Here is a 3,725-nt window from a genome sequence, read left to right as displayed (position 1 = left end):
AATAAAGTTAAGAAATAGACAAGGATAATAATGATAAAATAATGTGAAAACAATTTGACACCTAATCACTAGTTGACCTTTTATTTTTATATATAAATGTTCTTAACAAGTATACTATGTGTGATCAGATTGTTCGAAATGTATCGCACTAATATCTCATCACATAGTTCTGATAATCTTCGTCTTCCTATTACACTATCGAAATTTATGAAAGGGACTAATTGCTTTAAATAACTGTAGAAATAAAACCAATTACAGTAATTTAAATTACTTGGAGCAATCCATTAACCAGTAAGCTACTGTATAGTTCTACTGACATTCATCAATAGATTCCAATACCCAGTAACATCAGACACACTCTCCTATCCAGAATTTCTCCTCAACTAATTTGCTTTGATAAAGTCTAAATCCTAAACTTCATTAATGATGAAAATCATAATATTCGATTTCAAAAGCATTAAGAATATTTCAGGTGTTCGAATTTTCAGTGCATTCTCTTATACTAGTTCGCAAATATATTCATTATTTCATTTGAGATGATGGACAGTCATTTCCTCCTTGAATGAGACACCTCAACATGATTTCGTATGCTAGAACCCAGAACATAAAACAAAACTTATATCAGTTTATTCAATTCTTCAAACATTACTTAGTTAAATAATGATGAACAATGCTACTCTCAATGCTAATGTATAGTGAAATTGGAAGTCAAGTTGAGCGTGATGAGATGAATGTATTTCACAACATAAAAAATAATGACCGATCTTACTTACTGTGTCCACCACAATGTCGTACACCTTAATTTAAAAATTGGTATACAATAGAATTAATTCCATCAAAGATTACTTGACTTGTAACAGTTTATAGTTGAAATAACAACACCAGTTAAAAAGGAACTTACATTCTTGTTCTGTTAATAAGAATAAATTAAAAGATAGTGATTCATTACAAGTACACTCAGGTGGGTTTTATTATTTTTGAACATTTTCTAGTGTGTCCATTGTTTAAATTGTCATTCGGTTTCAAGTGATTGTTTCGTTCACTATTTAACTTGTACTTCAATTTCCATACTGATTTGTAGTTGGTCATCATCACTCTATGTTCACTATTTGTCTTTATTACGTCTAACGCTGTTCAACTCAGATATCTAATGATTACATCAATGAAAGATCGTGTATTCTTTCGTAAAAATCATCAATCTACAAATCACATAATCTGAAGCATTTCCTCATTTTGCTGAACATTTCTTATCAGATCCTGTATGCATCAATACGAATGCCAATGAAAACCATTAGTAATCTCATCTATTCAGCATCATTTAATGAACATTTGCAGCAAAACATTTGCTCAATATCATCCGATTGAACAACAAATAATCACAATAACAATTCAATACAACAAAGTTGATTGTATTCACATGTGATAGATTAGTTCGACAGAACACATGAGGAACCATTATTCAGATATTGAACATTAATTCTCCCCAATATACATGTATAAAAAAACCAGAATGAAATATATTCTTTAGTTGCTGTGCAAATTTCAGTATCATCATCACTAAACACATTTCGATCATATGAATTGATGAAACGTTCGATTCTGCATTTAACAAACCATTACTGTTAGCCAATATTCGTGACAGTTATTATCCATAGATCTAAAATCATTCTAAGTAAGGAACATGATTTTACGGTTTACAGTTTAAGTTCAATTTGTTAGATAGAAATCGTAATAAGAGAAGTTTTAGTAACTTACGAGTTTCACCTAAATCCCAAAAACATCAGTGGTGTTTCAAAAGTAAATTTTATCAACCATTGGTTAAGGATTGAATTCATCAGTCGAGCTAATGTCTAGAAAGACTAATAATATTTGAACTAGGAATTCACAATTTTTGTCATCTCGGTGGCACATCGGATCCCTAATTCTGTCATTCGAAATGAATCTTCTTCATCTCTTCTGTAATGTACCTCTGAAAAAATTCAGTTCTTTTCAACATTGTTATGAAGAATAAGTGAAATTAGGAACCTATGTCAATTGTGCAAACCGGCATGAAGTGTGAATTCAAAAATTAAATTTAATAACGTTTCTGTTAAACAATAATATCTTTATACTAATGATAACCTATCACCTACAGGCGGAGTTACTACTTATCAGTAACTATAAATAGAATGGGAACAAGTTACAACATTAGACCACAGGGAGAAATGCTACTGAATATCTGCTTTTATGAAATAGTAATATATCAATCGATTACACAAAATTTATCGTGGATCAAATGATTTCATTGAATGAATGAATGATTGAATGAACCAGTATTCATCAAATGGTGTCTGAAAAGAATGATACTACAAACCGATTTCTCGTCAAATTGAACTACATTTTACGTTTTTGATAAGTCACCTTGCGGCTGCCATTTTCTACTACCAAGATAATCATCATCACCGATTTCATTTCGATGACGTTGATCAAACCATCAGTAAACGACGTGTGTAGATATTTTGAAATGTTGATAAGAACTGATGGCGTATTACAGAAATTATGAAGAAAACAACTTACTAAGATGTAAAATCATTGTGAATTTTCAAATCAAAGATGCGCTTTACAGTCACCTCAATAGTGTCACTATGTGATAATCACTAATTACAATGAAGAAACAAATACTGTTTGCAGTAAATTGAGACTTATTCACTGGATACTAAATTATCACCATACATAAGTACACAGTGTATAGATAGAAAGTATATACACTTAGTAACTAGCTGAATAATATCCCTCAAATAATATTCAGTCGTTATCATTACCCATCACTTTTCTCATTATCATTCCTTGTGTTTCATGTGAGTTTCCATTATTTATCAAACAAAGAGAGTAAAACAACTAATCGCAAATCAAATAACTTACGAGCTGTGAATACACAGTCTAAAAAAAACAGTTCAATTACGAATATCAGATTAGTTATTAATGTAATGTAAAACAATACTAGATCGGTCAAAATGTCACCGAATAAAACTTTCCACACATTAATCTAATTTCATAAACTGATGTAGTTCAAACACAATGAAGGAACTAAAGTCTATGTATAACATGCCTGATACAAGTAGTAGGAAGTTGGATAGAAAACAAAATCATCAACACCAATAAACACATTCGAAGCAAATTATTACTAATTTGTCTCAAAATTAAACTCCCTGATTGATTTACCGAATGAGTGGAGAGAGATGATCAGAATCAATGCAACGAACAGCATCTTCACTAATCTATGTGTAGTTGTGCGAACTCCAGATGTTCTGTCGACTGACTGACTTGTATTTATAATGTATTCAGTAATTAGACCACATGATATACATTGTGTTGTTGAAGCACATATGAACATAATCCGAAATCACATGTTCCATCAATCGTGAACTATACTTATTTGTCATGTTCAATTAGCTGATACAATTGCATTGTGAATTAGAATACTTACATTAGCAATGACGTATTTTAGTGAAAGTAATATTTGACAATTCCGAAATGGTCAGCATAGGAAAGGCTCAAAAATTGAAGTCATATAGCGAAGAGAACATTTTAAGAAAAGTAAACATCACAAATACTTATGATTGTTCACATTTAAACTAATGTCAATTTAGAGAGAAAAATTTCACTAAATGATTATGGTTTATGTCATAGTTACGTCAAATCTTTGAATTCTGAGAAGAATTACATAGTTTCTTATTGATTGAAAA

General features: G+C 30.5%; 1 protein-coding gene across 1 annotated transcript in view; it reads right to left on the bottom strand.

Annotated features, from left to right (window-relative positions):
- Positions 1-805, bottom strand: part of Smp_138070 (MEG-3 (Grail) family) — a gene marked incomplete at both ends in the record, with an annotated part of 13,960 nt that extends 13,155 nt beyond the window's left edge. The window contains one exon of the mRNA XM_018797653.1: positions 774-805. Coding sequence (XP_018646758.1) covers positions 774-803 — 30 coding nt within the window. The remainder of the gene's footprint in view (positions 1-773) is intronic.
- Between the last annotated feature and the right edge of the window lie 2,920 nt (positions 806-3,725).

Source organism: Schistosoma mansoni (assembly GCF_000237925.1).
Source record: "Schistosoma mansoni, WGS project CABG00000000 data, supercontig 0163, strain Puerto Rico, whole genome shotgun sequence".
Lineage (NCBI taxonomy): Eukaryota > Metazoa > Platyhelminthes > Trematoda > Strigeidida > Schistosomatidae > Schistosoma > Schistosoma mansoni.
This window is presented reverse-complemented; position numbering and strand designations above follow the sequence as displayed.